At 42.9% G+C, this 16,657-nt stretch overlaps 2 protein-coding genes across 3 annotated transcripts; one reads left to right on the forward strand and one right to left on the reverse strand.

The window, feature by feature from the left end:
- Positions 1-825: 825 nt before the first annotated feature.
- ubfd1 (ubiquitin family domain containing 1) lies at positions 826-5,412 on the reverse strand. Its single transcript, XM_030090576.1, has 7 exons — positions 5,239-5,412; positions 3,571-3,843; positions 3,280-3,488; positions 2,715-2,780; positions 2,535-2,640; positions 2,346-2,428; positions 826-1,181 (listed from the first exon to the last, which is right to left on the reverse strand). Exons 1-7 carry the CDS (start codon positions 5,252-5,254, stop codon positions 1,071-1,073), a joined length of 864 nt encoding a protein of 287 aa, XP_029946436.1. The 5' UTR covers positions 5,255-5,412; the 3' UTR covers positions 826-1,070.
- A 2,341-nt stretch (positions 5,413-7,753) lies between these two features.
- Positions 7,754-16,657, forward strand: LOC115387548 (UNC93-like protein MFSD11). Of its 2 annotated transcripts, XM_030090303.1 has the most exons (13): positions 7,754-8,141; positions 8,531-8,586; positions 8,673-8,780; positions 9,333-9,412; positions 10,611-10,707; positions 12,729-12,787; positions 12,911-13,055; positions 13,653-13,702; positions 14,767-14,832; positions 14,928-15,053; positions 15,162-15,336; positions 15,436-15,571; positions 16,124-16,276. In XM_030090303.1, the coding sequence occupies exons 1-13, from the start codon at positions 8,052-8,054 to the stop codon at positions 16,274-16,276; spliced, it is 1,341 nt and encodes a 446-aa protein (XP_029946163.1). In that variant the 5' UTR covers positions 7,754-8,051. The 2 variants fall into 2 exon arrangements, with proteins under 2 accessions (XP_029946163.1, XP_029946162.1); XM_030090302.1 differs by having other exon boundaries at positions 14,928-15,336; positions 16,124-16,657.

Raw genomic sequence — 16,657 nt, forward strand, 5'->3', positions numbered from 1 at the left:
TTTTCTTCAGATTCTGTCACTTCTGTTGATCGCAGGGTCTGTAGTTTGATCCCCTCCTCCACGTCTCTGGCAGCTGTGACTGCATGCACGGCTGAAACTGTAAAGTGCTGAAGGGTCACTCCGTATACCTGCTGTGAATATTAGAACAGCGACCGACGCTCAGAGGGCAGCAGGAGACCCGAGCGTCCCGCCGCACTCCAATGAATCTCGCTGCTTCACAGGAACTCGGGCGCACCGCTCCTGCAACCTGCGTGAAACTCACACCTTAAATTGCTCAGTTGGTTATTAAGAGCTCATGCTGTGTGGAAACTCATTAAAATAATCCATGTTGTAACTACAATTTGATGAATGATTGTAATTCTGGAATTCATTAGAGAATATGCCTAATGCGGTTTGTATCTTAAAGAATTCTCTCCATTATAACCGCTTGCTTGTGGGATACTGGGGGGAAATAAGAGTTCAGGAGTTTTATGGTCTGAGACTAAAATCATTTTGTAATTTAGTTGTTCAATGCGAGGTGAATCCCTTTCATTACAGCAGGGCTAATAGGTAAACAGAGAAACCCTGGAGGAAAATGTGTTGTAAACCAAAAGCCCAAATCACACAGGAACAGCTCCACAAGTTCTGAGCTTGTGTTTTCCAGACTCCAAACTGATCCACAGTATGCAGAAAACTTTCAAAATATTCACAATATAGACGCAGTTTGAGTGGATTTAATATGGGAAATATACAAACAACACTGAGCTGGCGAATTCATTTCATTAAATAACTTTTATTTCTTTAAGAATAACTGAAGAAAAGTTGTTAGCAATTTCTGTACAATTGTTTTTATCGTTTTCCCTTGGATTTGCTGAAAACCTCTGAATGATCAACAGGGCTGAGAATTGTTACGCTGCCACATAGTGCACTTTTAACCTAAAAAGATTATTATTAGTCCACAGGCATCCGTCAAGATTCCTTCCAATAAATTCCTTAATAAGTTCCTTAAGCCTCGCTCCTTCGCTCCAGTTTCTGTTTCTCTCGGCTTCTCCTCTCCGTCCAAGTTCATCATTGTCAAAAAAAGAGGCACATTAAAAATACTGCCATTTTCCAAGGACTGTGTCTTTGATTGCATCCACAAACTGTGCAGGCACCCAGTAGACCCAATATTGAGACGCTTCCGTTGGACCCAACTGAAAAGCCTGAGGAGGAGGAGAAGAGCTGGTGAGTATGCTGAGACTAACACAGTTTAAGAAAATTCAAACCTCAATAGCTGAAAAAAACTTTCAATTCTATATTCTGTTCATTACAACACACAGATTGGAAGAGTTTGATGGTTTGGTGGGCCAAATTTGGCCCGCGAGCCTTATGTTTGACACCGCCGCCCTAAAGGAAAAACTTCTTTGCAGAAGAGTAAAGGGTGTGTGAACTGTTTGGGGGTGAATACTGCAATTTACCATAACTCAGCTAGAGAAGTCTCTTTAATCCGACTCCAAATACAGCACTGTGCACGAGGAGTGTGTTACGGCCCAATACGCTGTGCAATAAAGAGTCACACTGCTATTAAATAATGAATATGACCAAAAAAACAGGTGAAGGAGGAAGCGTTTATCTCAAACTGAATTCCTTTCAACACTCAAATCGTCCCTCTTTTCTCTCAAACCTCCGCCATCACATCTTCTGTCATTGTCAGCACTGCTCAGCATCACGGCTTCACATCCCTGCTCTGAAGAGGTAGGGTCGGATTGTGCAATGAAAAAAAACAAAAAGAAAACAACAACCAAAAACTACACCCAAGTCCCTGACAGACATCACATTAGGACAAATGCACTCAACCAACTGCAATAATAGAAAACAGCAGTATAACCATAGATTAAATCATGGCTAATAAATAATGCAGGTCACACATCCGACTGCTTAAAACCTCCCTCAGCGTGTACACAATAAAGACGCAGCGATGACACACCACGCCGGCGCTCCTAAAAGACAGCTCCATTTACTTCAAACTACCTGATTCCATTAAGCCGCTCGTCCCCGAGCTTCCATTTCAAAGACAAAAACAAGTGCGTTCGACAGAAAGGTTAATCTAGAGAAGTCGCTGACATTTCCCGGCTGGGTGACGACTCCATCACGTCAGTGCGCCCTCGCTCACTCCAGTCAGCAGCTACACCCGCCCTTTACCTCCACGGCCGGGCTGAACTAACTTCCACTTTCCCCAAACATACAATACGAGCAATGTGAGTCTTTCTTAATAATGCACCGTTTCCAAACCCTTCTCTCTAGTTAAATCAGACAATGGAGGAAAAACAGGGCATATTGTTTTGTAAAACCATGGTGTGTGATGTACAGGAAGCAGCAGCAGTTACCATCATGTGATAGTCCTCGTGGCCTTCGATGGGTTCAGACACTACATTTTTAATGGAGCCCATTGGGACTTTCTCTGTTCTCTCTGCAGATAAGAAAACACACAAACGGGTTGACAAGTGTTGATCGTCGGCACCTCCGCACTGCGCTGAATCTTTTGTCTGAAAGGAGGGCCGGCCGTCTCATCTTACCTTTTGTTCCGATCCACAGCTGATCCTGTTCCAGTTTGAATGTGAGTCTAACTTTTCCTCCGGACTTGTTGAACATCCCGGATAAAGGCACTGTTGGTAATCGTTCCTGCGTCGGGGGGGAAGAGCAGCCGTCAGCGTGAGGCAGCATTGATTAAAACTCCTGGCTGAAGGCGTTCTCACCTTTGTTCCTTTGATAGCTGGCATGATGTCGTCTGGTTTACCCTTATCCAAAACTTTCCTGTGTTGCTGGAAGAACAGTGGACCCTTTAATCACACTGACTGAAAGAAAATCTATGTTCTACAGGAGTGGTTGTTGAAGTGTTTGGCGAGGCGGGGAGATGATCGAATTTCTCTTCATTTTTGAGAAGAAATCATATGGTTTAAGCCAGGGGTGCCAAACTTATTTTAACTCAGGGGCCACATACAGTCCAGTATCATCTTTAGTGGGACAGACTGGTAAAGCAGTGCTCTAATAACCTTTAAATTAAAACTTCTAAGTTTACAGTTTTTTGCAAAATGTTAATTGTAATGATAACTTCTGTGCTGGATGCACGTGTTTACAAACTCACTTTGACAGCTTGGCTTTGAGGTCAACAGATATCTGCCAGCAATAAGGCAGCTATCTTGAGCCACAGTGTTGTGTTTCCTTGGCAAGATTGGAACCTCTTGCAGGCTGAGTTTGGCCCGCAGGCCTCATGTTGGACACCCCTGGTTCAAGCTCTGTGAGAAGTATGAGGAATCGTACCTTTTGCCTGCATAAAGGCTCCTTCTTGTTTTCCTCAGCCTTCACTTCCTGCTGGATGACCTCTTTGGGCGTGTTCACAGCTAAAACGTCGTTTATCGTAGAGCCTACCACCATTATCTTCGCACCGTTCGTAACCTTGATTTCACGTAGCGTCTTGTCCTCTGGAAGCAACCCTTTGTACATCACTTTCTGCATTGCCGGCGGAAGACCTGAGGAGACGGAGGAGAAGAAGAGCGAGCTGCAGAAAACATCCGCTGTAGTTTCAGGTTTCCAGTGACTGAGTGCTCTTACCAGTGAGGGCGTGGATCTTGTCTTTTAGCTTGGCGCCCGTGCTGTCCACGGGAATTTTCAGATCATATTTGTTTTTGTTCCAGATGATCTTCAAGTCCACTGTTTCCTGCGTGTCGTCCGTATCGTCCCCGTTGCTAATACTAGAGTCCTGAGTTGTGGCATTTCCTGCATCTGTTTGAGATGTAGCTTCTGCGTCACCTCTCTCGCCATCTTCACCCAGTGATTCGGTCTCTTTTGGCTTCGTTTCAGTTTCCATTATGACTTCTTCACCGCCTGAAAGAGCACAAGATATTTGAATGAACCAGTGCAGCTGATGAGATTGTTATCTCTCTAAAAAGTCTGTCCCTAATCTTTTGTTACTTGTTTTAAGCATTTTACTGCCTCATAACAGAAATCAACAACAACAACAACAACAAGCCGACAGTATCACAGTAACAACATATTGTTTTCATAAGTGAAAGGTTTGGGATTTTTTTTTTCAGTTCAATTCTTTGTCGAAAAAACTGGGTAAACACACAAACAGAAGGAGAATCCATTGAACCTTACTGGCTTTTACATCTTATCCTTTAGATTAAAGGGTTAAAATTTAACTTGATGGACTAAATTATAAGTAAAAATTCAAGTATTGTTGTACTCAGAAGTGGCTTTAATCTTGATTCAGTCTTGGGTTCTAAAAGTCTTGGATTTGACTCGATTCTGTCTTGGGTAGAACACAAAAAAACCCTGCACATATGATATCAACAGTAAATGAACTAAACTAAAGCTGAGAGTTCATTGCATTTGAAATTAAAAAAAGGGACTGCAAAATCTCAAAGTTTTATTATTAATAGCTATGACCCGATTGGTTCATTGATACAGTATTGGTAGCATTTCTAACCATACAAATTCAATAGAACATGACAGGACATGTTCAGACTTGGATTACTTAAAAGAATGCAACCGTATAATTTTGAATTCGAAAACGTGTCAAACATAAGCTCGTCATTTCAAAGCTGATGATAGTTTTTTATACATATATTGCTACAGATTAGATGTCTGTCATGCTGAGAGATGATAATAACCAGTTTAAAACTCCCAGTCACAACACGAGAGCGATAAATGACGTCTGGTTTCTCTAGTTTCACTTTTACTGCCGCCATACATTCTCTTTCTAGTTCTTTCCATCCTCATCTCCGTTTCTCCACTCAGAAACTGTGAATGTTTAGAGGGTGGGGGGCAGAAATAAGAGCGAACCACGCCTGAAGACCACCACAGACATGTTTGTTTCAACCACAAAAACACCGCATCTTCTCTTACGTCTGGCCTCACTCGATAGTCATCTGCTGCCGTATGACAGAGTATTTCACCACCACATTTATCATCAATCATTCATATCAAATCGGCAGCTTAAAAACCACCGTCACGTCTTAAAACCCTACATTTGTTCTGTTCTGAATATTAACATTCATCAGGCAGAGCTAAACTGATGTTAGCATCAACGTGCGCTAGCAGCAACACTGGTCAACATTTACAGAATAACGTGACGGAAAAAACTCGCAGTTACATTACAGTCCGTCAATAACGTCACACGATAACTCTTGTATTACACCGACGTGGTGTTTTACTGTTAATATTTGCCCTAAAGACGAAAATATGAAGATAATAGTGCTGAATATTCTCAGTACCCACCATCCTGGGTCGCCATGATGATTGTGTACAATCCGTTGTAGAGGAGCGAACAGGAAGCGGGGTGAATCTGATAACCGGGAAACAAAAGTCAGCTAAAACCCGGCAAACCCTCTCGCTGGCGTGACAGGCTGGCAGAATTAAATCAAAAACTTAGCGTTTGAAAGTGGTGTCACGACTAAAGCTACAGTCGCCGGCACAATTTTAGACTGTTTATAGTTTTATTCAGCCGTTACACTGACGGAGAGTTAAAATGCGCATGCGCACTAGAAAATCGGTGCACAATCAGTTGTTTTTCTGATGTTTTCGTGAAACTTCAATGATTGCAGGGTCATATTTCAGACAGAAAAGTATTCATTAAATAACGATTTACATTAAAATGTACCAAAAATTGAACATGTGATTCGTAGCGATGAAGCAGCGATAGCGAATACGGAAACGAGGAGAGGTGAAACATCTTGGCTGACTGTAAGTCTTTGGTGGCAGCACATGCAGCAGACGAAGACACCAAGAGGAGGATTTTCATTTTTTCCTCTTGGCCGCTCGTCTCTGACTAGCTTCAGCTCTGGTAATAACATCAAATCTGTCTTTCTCTCAAAGAACATATCTTATCTCATTTTACAACTTTAATAAATGAATTTCTAGAATTTAATAGAAAAGAACATACTCTTTTTTATCCCACAATGAACACAGGATACTACTAGATAATACTCTAGAGAACTAGAATAACATATTTTAAAGATATGTTCAATGCTTAGTGGTGAAGAATATATGCATGAAAGAATATAACTGAGAATAAAATACATTACAAGGAAGCACTATCCAGTCTGATGAACACAGAAATGAAGGATTTCCATAAATGTACATTCCATCAGAACATTGAACATAATTGAACATAATACCTGAATTTGAATTACAACTGCACATTTGTTGGGGGATAAGTATCTAATTATTGTGATCATATTTTGTGTTGTATTACATTTGTTATCTTTGTGTTTTGGCAGTATTCATCCCTTATTTATTTATTTATTTACTTTTTAATCATTATGTATCTTTCTTAGGTACCAGGCGTTCAGTCATGCACCTGTCATCTACCATCAAAGCATTTTCCATCAGGACACCTCCGCTGAAAGGGAGCCCTGTTTCTGGAAATCCACAGCACTTCAGCCATTTCCACCAATTTGCAGAACTGGACTAATTTACCTCCCATTGTCTCCACTAGCAGCAGGTTGAGCTCATTAACAACGAGGATGGCTCCAGCAGTCATGATTAACTGATTAGGTCTGAAGCCTGTCTGGGGACAGTTCATGAGTATAGTCTCTGTCATAATAGTCTTTATGGAGTGTCTTTCATTGGAGAAAATTTCCACAACAGTATTCTGCATGCGTTCCTGCTTGATCACCATGGATTTCCTTTTTGGAAATAGATTTGCCTTTTTTTTTTGGAGAGCACACTTTTGGCAAATACTGAAATTGAACCCAATGTTTCTTACATTGCAACTGGCAGGAGATCACTGAACCTTTCACATCCTGTCTTTCTACGCTCCACCAGTCTTGGTCTGACTCCCTGATGTGTTTTCAGCCAGATTTTCCAACATTCCTTTGATGGTCTGGTTATTCTTCAACCCTGTGAAGTTAACCGAACCAAATGTCGTAACTGACGTCCTCACTAAGATCTCAGGCTTTGTCGATGACGCACTTGTCAGACTTGTTAAAATCTGAATTGGATGCTTTCACGAGATCTTCAGATGTAGGAAGCATTTGCACATATATTTGATTCTTCCAGGACTCTTGTGATGAGTCTGCAGTTATATAGTTGTTCACAGATGTTCCTCTGAAATGATTACCTTCACCAACACTAACCAGGGAAATTAATGATTTAGCCGCCACTCCCATTTGGTTCCTGTATTTACAACCTCGCCTCAGCATTTATAAATAATAATGTTGCGTTTTCCACTCGTATTCTTTGTGGAGCTATGACCATGTAATTTTGTTATGTTCATGTTTCAAGCTTTGAAAGCCTTTTCTCTTGTTTTTGTTGTTGTTGTTGTTGTTGCTTTTCCAATTTCTCCTAAAAACAAAATCAAAAACTTTGAATATTAATTCAAATAGTTGGTGTAGTAAAGTGGATTACTCGGTCTACTTAAGTTAAAGACTCAGGAAGCAGCACCATTATAAAATGTTATTATTGGATATTGGAGATGGTGTAGGATTAAGCAAGTTTTTTTCTTTTCCCTACCCTTTTTTAGACATGTAACACTGAATATTTTTGTGTTATATGTGCATTTCTATTTGTATTGAACTTGTACTTGAAGAATGTGTGAATGAATGATTGAATTATCTCTATTTATTTATTTATTTATTTATTTATTTATTTATTTATTGTCATGCCTCCCCACACCATGTTTTCTTTGGGGGGGTGCAGTTCTCGCGGTGACCTCTGGGGGGCAGCAGAGCTGAAGAGGAAGGTTTAAAAAAAAAAAGCGGGTGACGTCACCCCGACGGGGAAGTGAAGACCACAAACATTGTTGATAATTAAAGTCACAAGAAGTCATGAGTACTTTGTAGAAGAGGAGGGAAGTGGAGCGTCCTCATGACTGTTCCTGCCTCTGTGCTCCTCCTCTCCGAGCGCTTTTGTTGAAGAGCTACACCACAACTTCTCTCTGAAGTTTCCTTTTCCCCGGCGCGACTTCATCCAAATGGGTCTATTCCCGTCCGCACCGCGGTGCTGATTCATGACCCAGATTACTGTAATCTGCAACATTATAAGGTGGCGTATGTTTAAAATGTGCCGTTTGGACGATTAAAGACGACACCATGGTGGACAGACGGACTTTCAACGTTGTGATTTTGGGAGTGGGCTTTCTGTTCATCTTCACTGCCTTCACCACATGTGGGAACATTGAAGTAAGTCACACTCCTAGGTTGTGTTCCTGTTCACTGAGATCTTTCTGTCCTCTTCTTCTTTTGATGAATGGATTGAACAGATTTCCTGGCCCATTCAGAAATCCTAAAATAATCCATCTCACACCCACAATAGTGCGCTTCTAAATATGTTTTTGGCAACATGTGTATGCTTACCACAACTGAGATATTTTTGCTAAACCTTAAAAAAAGAAGAAGAAAAAGAAATCCAACCACAGATGACTGTATGTGAATTAGGAAAGAGGCCAAACAGGCTGCTGCCTGGAGAATCTCGTGTTTCTAATTTCCCCTGACTGGTCAATGAAATGATGAAGCCTGATGAATCTCTTTAGGACCTTTTCATAACTTCAGCATCATCTCCTTCATTTCAGCAAACTGTGGTGAAAAGCCTGGAAAATGGGACTTTCTCTGGAAGCGGCTACCACAGGTAAAACACAGCATAACACTATGATTATTATGCAGTTTTTATTAAAACATGTACTGACTGTGTTCTCATTACTTTTCCTTCCACAGCCTTGGGATCATCTATGGCGTCTTTTCATTCTCCAACCTGCTTGCACCTTCAGTTGTGACTGTCATCGGCCCCAAAATCACTATGTTTTTGAGCGGCATGCTGTACAGGTGACTTTATTTATTATTGATGAGCACTTGGAGCAGGGTTTCACAGCCATTTCCCCTGCAGACATGTGAAGCCAGAAGGAGCTGTGCATGAAAAACATACAAAATCAGAAACCAATTTCCTAAGTCTGCTCTATAGTGTAGATCAGACTTGGTGCCAATTTCCCCCCCAAGAAAGCACAGATTATTGGTTTTGCAGGTGATGGGGGGAGGAAACTCATTTTGACCAGGATTGAATACAATATGAACTGCAGTCGCTGCACTGATGAGAGCATTTAAGGTGAAGACGAGCAGATGTGTGCATAATTTAGAGACAGACAGTTGTCTCCAATAGATCAATAGACAGCGCTGTTATTTTACTTTACAGGAGAAGTGTTATTTCCCCCTGCAGACTAGATATGCAGAGCTGCAAACTGTAGATCCAGATTTGCACAGATCTGTGACGTGCAGATCTAGTTTGTTGCAGACAGGGCCTTAAGCTCACCCTGCATGACCCTGCACGGTCTCCAAATATCCTAATGCATAAATAATCCTGGTTTTGTTTTTTTTGCTCAGTGGTTACATCGCTGTGTTCATCAACCCCTCAACATGGTCCCTTTACTTCACTTCTGTCCTCATCGGCATCGGAGCAGCCTGTAAGTTCCTCTTTCATCAGTTATAATTTAATGTCCGCTTGAATTGTTGTTTGTTATAATAGGGATGTTGATAACCTGTCATCTGTTTTTTTTTGCACCAGAATCCAAATTTTCTTTAAAAGGGGCATTTATTTCTTTGTAAATCTACAAAAAAAGAAAAGGAAAAGCTCAAATTAGAAAGAGTGAAAGTCACAAGACGACTTGTCTGCTGGCCCTGTGTTTGTTTAATTTACTCATTCCTTAATCTTATGACACAAAGATTTGTGAAGCAAGCGGTTATTAATTAAAAAAAAAAAAAAAGATTCACTTTATTTCAACTGGTTTGATTTGTTTTTTGATTAATGCACTGGCTCGTTTGTGTGAAACTGTTAAAATCAGGAAGGATTTCAATTTCATTTCACTGATCTGGAGCTGGAGATCTAACCTTATCTGATCAGCAGCCCAAAAAGGGAAACGCAGCGAAAGATCAAGCAATTTTTGAAGCAAAACCAGGGGATTTTTTTTCCCTTCTTCTTTAGCCTATTTGTAATGCCTGTTTTATATTCAGGAAAGGCCGGGTTCATGTTTTTGTTTGGCTCCTGCTGAATCACATTCCATTTACCAAAATGTTCAAATGATCAGTGAAGCAGGATACAGTGTATTAACAATGGCTCAAGATATTGAGGCACATAAATACTTGAGTGTGGTTGCTGTTGGTTTTTTTTTTTTTTTCTTTGTTTTTGTTTCCATTGCCGCCCATGCAAGCTGAATTTCTGTGTCAAAATACAAATAGTGTTTAATCATGCATGCAGGGATTATCATGGCTGGGCTGAGATGAGGCGTATAAACACTATATCCCAAATTAGACCTTAAATGGGTTAGGGGCTGTTTCTCCAAATAGTGCACTGCACCTTCAGCCTGCTCATACATGTTAGTGAAAATACGAAGGGGGCGGTCTTCTGCTGAGCGTTTACTGCAAGAAACGAGGAGAAATGATTCAGGGCTGTTTTTTTTTTTTTTTTTTTTTTTTAAATGCTGCCTCAAATCGCAGCAGTGTGATGAATTTTGATCGTATCGCGCGGCCCCCGTATGGTTAGATGCATTATTTACACCCGGATACACTGAGGATTTCTCGGCTTTGCGTGTGCAAATCGACTGACCGGTGGTGTTTTTTTTTCTTTTCTCATGTGGAATGACTCTCTCTCTGGCTTTGTGACAGTGCTTTGGACGGCTCAAGGACAGTTCCTGGTGGAGAACTCGGAGGCCTCCACCATCAACAGGAACACGGGGATGTTCTGGGCTCTTCTGCAGTGCAGGTGTGCAGAAAATCCTACGTTCCGTCCCTCCATCCATCATAAGGCCCGTGGGCCAAAAGGGGCCCGCTTGAAGCTCCAATCCGGTCGCCAGACCAAAGAAATTTTCCGAAACTACGATTTCAGTAAATAAAAACTATAATTTTTCAAAAAATGTGACAATTTTAGATGTTAAGATTTCCCAATGAAACCCCGAGGCCCGTTCAGGTACAGCTAAAGGGCCACATGTGGGCCCCCGGGCCTTATGTTTCCCAGCTCTGTTCATGTGCAGTTTCAACGGTCCCTGCTTTATTTGAGAATCCTAACAATCCTCCTACTCACCTGTGCTCAAATTCAGCTCAAGGTTGTTATTAAATGAGCCTCATTTCATTATTCCTTCCATCACAAACACACTTCACCGCGTTTTTGTTCAATATTTTTGTTTGATGCAACTACTCCGGCTGATCAAAGATGTGATTGCACTTCAAAATCCCGTCTGTATTTTTAGCCTGACAGCAGGCACTATATTACTGTAGGCTTTAATTTAAAAATACATTTGTTAAGCCCGCTCAGAAGTTGTCATTCTTCCACATGAGTGAACCTAAAAAACATCCCCTTCCCCTCAAACATTTCTGTTCTGGCCTTTTCGTCACTTGTTTCTTTTGGCCCGTTGCCGGCTCGGACATCTCATTTGTGTTTGTTAAAATATGCAAATTGAATTAGTGTGGCAATTGCGTTGGCTGTCGCTAAACCCGACGCCGCCGCGGTGGTCGGCGCCACGGCGAACTCGGGAATCTCTTCCTCCAGAGCCTGCAGACACAAACACAGATTGCTGTGGTTTTTTTGTTTTTTTTCATCCCTTGTTGTGGCTCTGGTGAGGAACTAATTGCTCATCTACATTTTTTAGTTTAGGTAGATCAGTAATTAAAGACAGAAATAGATCATAGTATTTTTATTTTTTTTCTTACGGAGCTGCAGTGTTAACCATGAATGGCAAATAAGCAGCTTCAAAAAGTGAGAGAAACCTCCCCCAGAGGCAGAAATGTAGATTATAATGTTTATAAAACCAGTGTTTGATCCAGGAAGAAGAATAAAAAACAAAAAAAAACAAAAAAAATGTAGTGTACTTTTGCTGTCTGTCAAACATTGTTCCTCAAATGGCTCAACTAAACGCAGACCCGGCCTTTCTTTTTTAATTACACTGATTGTCCAAACGGGAGCGCTTTAATTAAAGGTCACAGTATGAAGCTGTGAAAGGCCCCCGGAGTTCTGATCTACGCCAAACTTGCTCCACCAGACTAAAATCTCTGATACCACGAGGATCGAACATGACAGCGTGCAGGACCGATAAGGAGGACATTACTTTTACTAAAAAGAATAAACGGGTATCCGGTGTGCAGACTTTAAAATGTTCATAATGTGAGCTTTCGGTCTACAGCTGGATTCTGAGTTGACCGCAGCTGATGAATTGTGTTTTTGTGCCGGAGCAGAAAAGAGAGTGTCACAGCGGCGTAAGCAGCAATTTACAAAGGAGTGCAGTCGTCTCTGTGGTGCTCGGAGAAAGAGGCTGAACTCTAAATGTTTTCCAGGAGATAAAATGCAGCCTGTGCAGCACCTCACACACACACATACACACACACACGGAGCCTTGAAAATAAGATCCACGTCAAAGATCAGTGCGAGGTGTTCCTGCTTCCTGGCTCGGGTTCCGTCCTCCTGTGTTTAGTGCGAGGGCCAATTTCAGTCTCCGAGGCTTTGATCAGGACAGCGTATTGCTCTTATCAGTTGGAAACCAGGCGTAACCAAAATGTCAACTAAGAAAAGAGGGTTTGCTTGATCTAGTAAAAGTGTTTTCCAAGTGGGGGAAAAAAAAAAAAAAAAAAAAAAAGGGGTGGAGGTGGAGGACCAGAGACTTCTAGAAGGTCTGCAGTGGCTTATGCGGGACGGATTGGAGCCGGTTTTGGCCCACGGGCCTCATGTTTGACACTCCTGTTGGAGTAGCTGTTAACGTCGCCTTAACGCCGTGTCTTTGTCCCTCCTGGCAGCATGCTGTTCGGCAACCTCTACATCTATTTCGACTGGAACGGAAGGACGGAAATCCCAGGTATGGCGGCGGCGGCGGCGGCGCTGCCAAAGTTAAATATCAAGAGGATTAGAGGAGCGATCTCTCTTTTGGAATACGCCGTTGATACGTCTGCAGCGTTCTAATGAAGCGGTTCCTTCTCAGACGGCAGCAGGAGGAGCGTCTTCCTGTCCCTGCTGGTCACCTCCGTCCTCGGCACGCTCAGCTTCCTGGTGCTGAGGGGCGGCCGCCGCGAGGAGGAGCTGCTCTCCGAGGAGGAGGGCCAGTCGCTGCTCTCCACCCGCATGATGTAAACGACCGTCTCTTATGGCGTACTGTCCGTTTCTCCCCCGGATCAATGCGGCTCCGACAGAGCCGAGCCTAATCACGGCACTTTGCACGAGTGGGCTGCAATCAGGCCGAGACTTTCTCTTCTGAGAGGGACGAGGGTCTGAACCCCCCCCACCACCCCCGAGCCTCTCCAGATTGCTTCAGACAGACGCTGTGTACGTTTGTGAACGTGGACGCAGTTTGATCCATGAAGAAAAAATATATAGGTTGGCGTAAAAGGTCATGAAAGTCATAGAAAAAGTTTCTATTTTGATCAAACTGGGATCTCGGTAGCGAGCTAATTTTTTTTTTTTTTTTGGGGGGGGGGCATTATTTCCATCTGTTTCTGCAGATTGTGTTAGAAACAGTTTGGAGTATTTGATCCTCGCTTTTGGCTGAGTTTCAGACTGAACAATTACTCTAACAGGCGAACATGGCGGCCTTCAGGGAGGACTGCTCTCCCGCTTTGATTTGTAAATTACTCCACCTGTTATTTATAAGAAAGCTTGTGAGTAGAGTTTATCGCTCTCGAGCAGCACCGTAGGAGTTAATACTGACTTAGTGTCTCCTGTTTAAGGTACACGCACAGAGCAAACACCGCAATCCAAGACACCAAGTCCGAACTGGGTAAGTGTTTGAGACGCGATTCTCACTGCAACCTGAGCTCAAGGTAGGAAAAAATCAAGTTCAGGCTAATCCAGCCGTAACAAATAATCAATGAAACTTTTCCATCTCTGATTAAACTTTGTAAAACTTGTCATTTGGAGTATTCTAGTTTCAGGCTAAAAAATCTAAAATGTGCATGGAAGTTTCACATAAATGTAAGAAAAAAATGAACTTTTTCATTGTTTTCTAATGGTTTGAGGTGTGATTCCATTAGACTGAAGCTGCCATTTATTCTGCTGGAAATTCCCAAACAGAATAATAATAATAATATTGTACTTTCCGCTGTTAATATATCTAATCTGTCGTGCTGTTTTGATCGCTCCTGGAAAAGACAGTGAACAAGCCGCCTTTGTGGTTATTCCTGCTTTCTCTGCCTTTTCGCTGCTCTTCGACTGAAATTAGCAGGCGGTGTCGGGCAATTTTGTTTTTCCTAAAGTAAAAAAATTGCCTTTCATGCGGATAAAAATCTTCCAGCATCACAACAGAGTGCGCGGCAGCTTCCTCCTGCTCGCCAGTTTATTTCAGATTATATCTGTGTTTGTCATCGGGAAAGTGTGCTGAACTTGCACCTGCCTTCAGTGGCGCCCGGAGTTGTTTGCATGATCAGATTGCTCTTTGTCTCGCGCGTATCCAGTGTGCATGTGTACACCTGCCTTAAAGGTATCTGCTTTATCAAAGATGCACGCTGATTCATGTCAAGAAAGGGCATCCAGGCATATATAAACAAACCGAGTGGGATTTCTTCCCTTTACAAATCTGAATTTTTTTTTTTTTCCCTAACAGCTTGAGTGAAAGTCTCTCCTGGGTGCTTCTGTTCTCTCCATCTGCATTTCAATGCGGCTCACTGACATTTTCCCATATTCTACTAACACTGAAGTTTAATTGTCAGTGGAAAATTGGTCCTGGATTTTTTTTTTTTTTTTTTTTTTTTTTTAAGAGCTTAAAAAAAAAAAAAAAAGAATATTAATGTGACAAATATCCAGTCTATTAGCATTTGAAATCCATACGCGTTGCTTCGCTTTCAGCAACCATCCTGCAGCTGCTGAAGACCAAAACGATGCTCCTGCTGAGTCCCTGCATGGCGTACAGCGGTGAGTCGGATGCATCGGAGTGTTTCTGTGGCCTCGGGTAAAAAGGCTCGCAGCTACAGCGTTAAACCCCCCCCTCCCCCCGCCCCGTTCTGCAGGCCTGGAGCTATCTTTCTACAGCGGAGTGTACGGGACGTGCATCGGAGCCACCGCGCAGTTCGGCGCCGCAGCCAAAGGCTTGATAGGGATCTCGGGGATTGTGGTAGGCATCGGAGAAATAGTAGGTAAATTGAGTTTTTTTTTTAATTTACTCCTCTCCCAGAACACGTTCGGATGCTTTAAGGTGCCGGAGTTGACACCGAGTGTGAACTTTCCCCCCCCTCCCCCTGCAGGAGGAGGCTTGTTCGGGCTGATGTGCAAGAACAGCCGCTTCCGGCGGACCTCGGTGGTCTTCCTGGGAATGGTGGTCCACTTCGTGGCCTTCTATTTAATCTTCATTAGCATCCCCAGCGACGCCTCCGTCGTGTTTGAAACCAACACCCAGAGGACGCCGTACCTCACTCCCAGGTAGACACGGCCTTCGACAGATTCACCCGGTCATTCTCCAAATTCTCGCGATTGTGTATTTTTTTTTTGGATGTAAAAGCCGTGCTTCTCCGCCGCCAGCGTGTCCATCGCCCTGCTGTGCAGCTTCCTCCTGGGACTGGGCGACAGCTGCTTCAACACGCAGCTCTACAGCATCCTGGGCCACGTGTACGCCGAGCAGAGCACGCCGGCCTTCGCCATCTTCAAATTCATCCAGGTAATCCCGCCTTGCAGATTCTCTGACGCCGTCAAGCAGAGCCGAGCAAAGCCGGGGTCCGGACGTCGCCCCGTCGTGTGTGAAATAAATTCACCTGAAGCCACATTAGAAGGGGGGGAAAAAAGGCAGTGGCGGACCGGCGCCGCTAAACCTCTCCTTCTTTTCTTTGCCGCCAAATTGATCTCTGACAAGAATTAAACCTGAGAGCCTCATAAATATGAAACATTTTGGGTTCTGAGAGGTTAAAAAAAACATATCTAACGCTGAAACTTTGACTTGATTTCGGAGAAATAAAGCTTCAACAAGTAAAGAGAGTTTGATCAGAGGTTTTTAAAGAGTGTTGAGGGTGATCTGGGGGTCAGGGGGAAGCTTTTTCCCATCAAAGTACGAATTAAAAATGATGGCAAATACTGAATAACGGCATGTATTGAGTGAGGTGGAGCTCTTCCTCCCACACCGGGTGAAATAGCAGCAGCCTCACAGATCAGCGGTGTGTTCGGTGTGGCGGCGCCACTTCATCTCCAGCGCGGCTGAAACCTGCGGCGCTCTCAGTCTGTCTTCGCAGCGGTGGCGTTCTTCTACGGCGGCTACCTCCTGCTGATGTGGCAGCTCCTGCTGATGGTCGTCCTGGGCTTCGCGGGGACGCTGTGCTTCTTCGTGGTGGAGAGGACGCAGAACTTCGCCGCGGACATCCAGGAGTACTGAGACGGCGGCTCAGACGCGTCTGGAGGGCAGCCTCGGAGAAATAGGAAGCGACGCCTGATAGTATTACGTCGTCGTTCTACATTTGCACATGATTGGTCCTAATTACACAAAACAATCATTAATTTTTTTAACATTTTTTTTTTTTATTGTGCTATTAAACTCTACCTGGTGTTGCCTTCGCAATTTAATAACTACTGACGTGTCGCTTCCAGCTCAGGTTTTTAATAATTATAGCATCATTATTGATATTTTTTACCTTTTCAAAGCTGTTTATAGTCTTTAATTAAATATGATACGTTTTCATGCATGACAATCACTACTCCTCTCTTATTTGTACATTTTGAATACTAATGTCAGTGTATTTTCTCTATTTTTGAGAAT

This window comes from Salarias fasciatus, chromosome 4 (assembly GCF_902148845.1).
Source record: "Salarias fasciatus chromosome 4, fSalaFa1.1, whole genome shotgun sequence".
NCBI lineage: Eukaryota > Metazoa > Chordata > Actinopteri > Blenniiformes > Blenniidae > Salarias > Salarias fasciatus.

What these genes read in the sequence shown, in the direction of transcription:
- ubfd1 (XM_030090576.1), bottom strand. An exon ending in CAAGATCCACGCCCTCACTG is followed by an intron (nt 3,489 to 3,570) that starts GTAAGAGCACTC and finishes CCGTCTCCTCAG; the next exon opens with GTCTTCCGCCGGCAATGCAG. An exon ending in ACGAGGACTATCACATGATG is followed by an intron (nt 1,182 to 2,345) that starts GTAACTGCTGCT and finishes CCTCCTCCTCAG; the next exon opens with GCTTTTCAGTTGGGTCCAAC.
- LOC115387548 (XM_030090302.1), top strand. Translation starts at nt 8,052, where the DNA reads ATGGTGGACAGACGGACTTTCAACGTTGTGATTTTGGGAGTGGGCTTT. An exon ending in TCTGGAAGCGGCTACCACAG is followed by an intron (nt 8,587 to 8,672) that starts GTAAAACACAGC and finishes TTCCTTCCACAG; the next exon opens with CCTTGGGATCATCTATGGCG. An exon ending in ACGCCGTACCTCACTCCCAG is followed by an intron (nt 15,337 to 15,435) that starts GTAGACACGGCC and finishes CTCCGCCGCCAG; the next exon opens with CGTGTCCATCGCCCTGCTGT.